Source organism: Rhea americana, unplaced genomic scaffold (genome assembly GCF_003343005.1).
Source record: "Rhea americana isolate MKP2758 unplaced genomic scaffold, rheAme1 scaffold_234, whole genome shotgun sequence".
Lineage (NCBI taxonomy): Eukaryota > Metazoa > Chordata > Aves > Rheiformes > Rheidae > Rhea > Rhea americana.
The window spans coordinates 1,347,336-1,350,133 of NW_028186351.1; the positions used below are offsets into that span (position 1 = coordinate 1,347,336).

Here is a 2,798-nt window from a genome sequence, read left to right on the forward strand (position 1 = left end):
CACCCCACAGCATTGCACGCACCCAGCAGCAGCGTTGCACCCGCAGCAGCGTTGCACCCGCGGCAGCGTTGCATGCACCCCGCAGCGTTGCACCCAGCAGCTTTGCAAGCACCCAGTGGCGTTGCACCCGCAGCAGCGTTGCACGCACCCCACAGCATTGCACGCACCCAGCAGCAGTGTTGCACCCGCAGCAGCGTTGCACCCGCGGCAGTGTTGCACGCACCCCGCAGCGTTGCAAGCACCCAGTGGCGTTGCACCCGCAGCAGCGTTGCACGCACCCAGCAGCAGCGTTGCACCCGCGGCAGCGTTGCACACACCCCACAGCATTGCAAGTGCCCAGCAGCGTTGCACCCATGGCAGCGTTGCATGCACCCAGCAGCATTGCACCCAGCAGCACTGCAAGCGCCCAGCGGCGTTGCACCCGCAGCAGCGTTGCAAGCGCCCAGCAGCATTGCAAGCACCTAGCAGCGTTGCATCTGCAGCAGTGTTGCAAGTGCCCAGCAGCTTTGCAAGCACCCAGCAGTGTTGCATCTGCAGCAGCGTTGCATGCACCTAGCAGCGTTGCACCCGCAGCAGCGTTGCAAGCGCCCAGCAGCGTTGCACGCACAACAGCGTTGCAAGCACCCAGCAGGGTTGCACCCGCAGTAGTGTTGAATGCACCCAGCAGTGTTGCATGCACCTAGGAGCATTGCACCCGCAGCAGTGTTGCAAGTGCTCAGCAGTGTTGTACCCGCAGCAGCGTTGCATGCACCCAGCAGCGTTGCAAGTGCCCTGCAGCGTTGCACCTGCAGCAGTGTTTCAAGCACCCAGCAGTGTTGCAAGCGCCCAGCAAAACTCCAGGAACTGCGAGATGCCTCCGTGCCGCTGCAACCACTTCCGATTGCAACGCTGCCAGCCTGGAAAAGCCTCCTTGTTTGCCGCCCGGTGCATTAGTCTCAGCTGACCGGGCTGCACCGATTTACACTGGTTCCCCCCGTGTCCCCCGCTCCCCGCACAGCCCCGGTGCCGGCCGGGGGCAGGCGCGAAAGCAGAGGGTTGCTGCGGGAAGAGACGTTTTCCGTCTCCGTCGCGCCCGTGCCAGCTCAGCGCAACGCCGTCTCCATTCCTCCACGGCTGGGGGCAAAGCACGAGTCTCCCGGGAGCATCTCCCGGCCCCGCTCCGGCTCCCAGCGGGGCCGCGGCCGCCGGGGCCGGGGGGGGCCCCGACGGGCGGGACGGGGCGTCGCTCTCGGGCACCGGCTCCTTCTCCCTTCCCAAGCCCCCTGATCCTCCGGCTCTTCCCGCTTCCCAGACGGGAAATCGGAGGAGCGGAGCGGGCGCCTCCGTGGCCGGACTCCTACATCCCGCTGCCGGGATCAGCCCGCTCCGTCGCCGGCTCCCAAATCCCCCCTGTTCCCGCCAGGGCCGGCACCGCCGGCTCCCGCTTCTGATCCCTCATCCCGGTGGGAAAACTCCTCTTGGGCACCTCCGCCGTCGGCCGCCGCCAAGGTTTCTCGGCCCAAATCTTGCCACCGAGGCCCGGCCAACAAACACCCGAGCGCCGGCTTCAACTTCCGCCCGGTTTTCCGTCGCCGCAAACCTCGGATCTCGCTTTCGGAGCCTCCTGCCGATCTTTGCGGGATGGGACGGGATGGAAGCGGTGGAGGGGGGACGCGATTCGGGCCCCGGCCGCCCACTTTCCCAGCGGCGGTCGCCTCGTGCCTTGGCTGCTCCCGCTGGGGCTTTTGCAGAAATATATATATAAAATATATATATGCATATATATATATATATATATATAAAATATATATATATATAATATACACACTGGATGATGCCAACGTCCATCTGTCTGTCCGTCCACCCCGGCACGCTGCTCCGGACGGCTGCAAGGCGGCTGGGGGGGAGCTTTGGCCACCCACCGGCGCCGCACCGGCCCGAAGCCACGGGCCGGGCTCCGGAGCAGCCGGTACCCGTCGGACCCTCCACGCGCACGTCGGTGCCCGAAACCCGATTTCCATGGCAACCATGCAAATGTGGAAGCTTTCCGTAATCATTAGGGAGCGGAGCCGAGCAGTATAAACAGCGACTGCAGCGGATTACATGCCCATTACTGACGGCGGCAGCTTCGGCGCGCTGGTAATTATACCTAATTGTGCATTTAATTGTGTAATTGAAAAGCCACATATAAAGTTCAGGCCGGGCCACATCCCGACATCCCGTTTCACCGCCTCCGACGGGATTCAGGTACCTAGCAGAGCGGCACCTGCTCCCGGCAGCGAGGTGCTCTACAGCTGACATCACTAGGCTTCAGAGTGAACAAGCGCTCTTCAACTCCGCGCCTCTGGGTGCCTGCTGGCACCGGCAGCAGGTTCATTTTTCATCTCCCCGGCTTAGCAGCTTTCATCTTCCCATAAAGAAAACATAAATCCTGCTGACAACAACAGGCTGCCCAGGGAAAGGCTGGTTTAACAAGCGATCGTGAACCAGCAAAATCCACCTTCTCCCCGCCGTCCCCGGGGCCAGCGCCGGACTAATCCACCCTTCCCTCTCGCCCTGCCCGCGCCGATCCCTCCGTCCTCTGCTCGCCGTCGGGACGTGCCGACGGGACCCTGTAATCCTCGCCGGCCCGGCACCTCGAGGCCGAGCCGAGCGCTCCCGCGCCTCCGGGACGGCATCCTCCTCCTCCTCCTCCTCCTCCTCCTCCTCGGGGAGGTGAGAGGCTCCGGCCACGCGCGCCGGACCGCCTGGGACCATCGGGATTCCTCCGCGCGACGGTGACACCCGAGCGAACCGACCCGCCGCGGCTCCCTCCGTCC

General features: G+C 64.0%; 1 protein-coding gene across 1 annotated transcript in view; it reads right to left on the reverse strand.

The window, feature by feature from the left end:
• Window positions 1–2,736, reverse strand: part of NKAIN1 (sodium/potassium transporting ATPase interacting 1) — a 10,077-nt gene extending 7,341 nt beyond the window's left edge. Inside the window, exon 1 of the mRNA XM_085306228.1 lies at window positions 2,616–2,736. Coding sequence (XP_085162354.1) covers window positions 2,616–2,736 — 121 coding nt within the window. The remainder of the gene's footprint in view (window positions 1–2,615) is intronic.
• Between the last annotated feature and the right edge of the window lie 62 nt (window positions 2,737–2,798).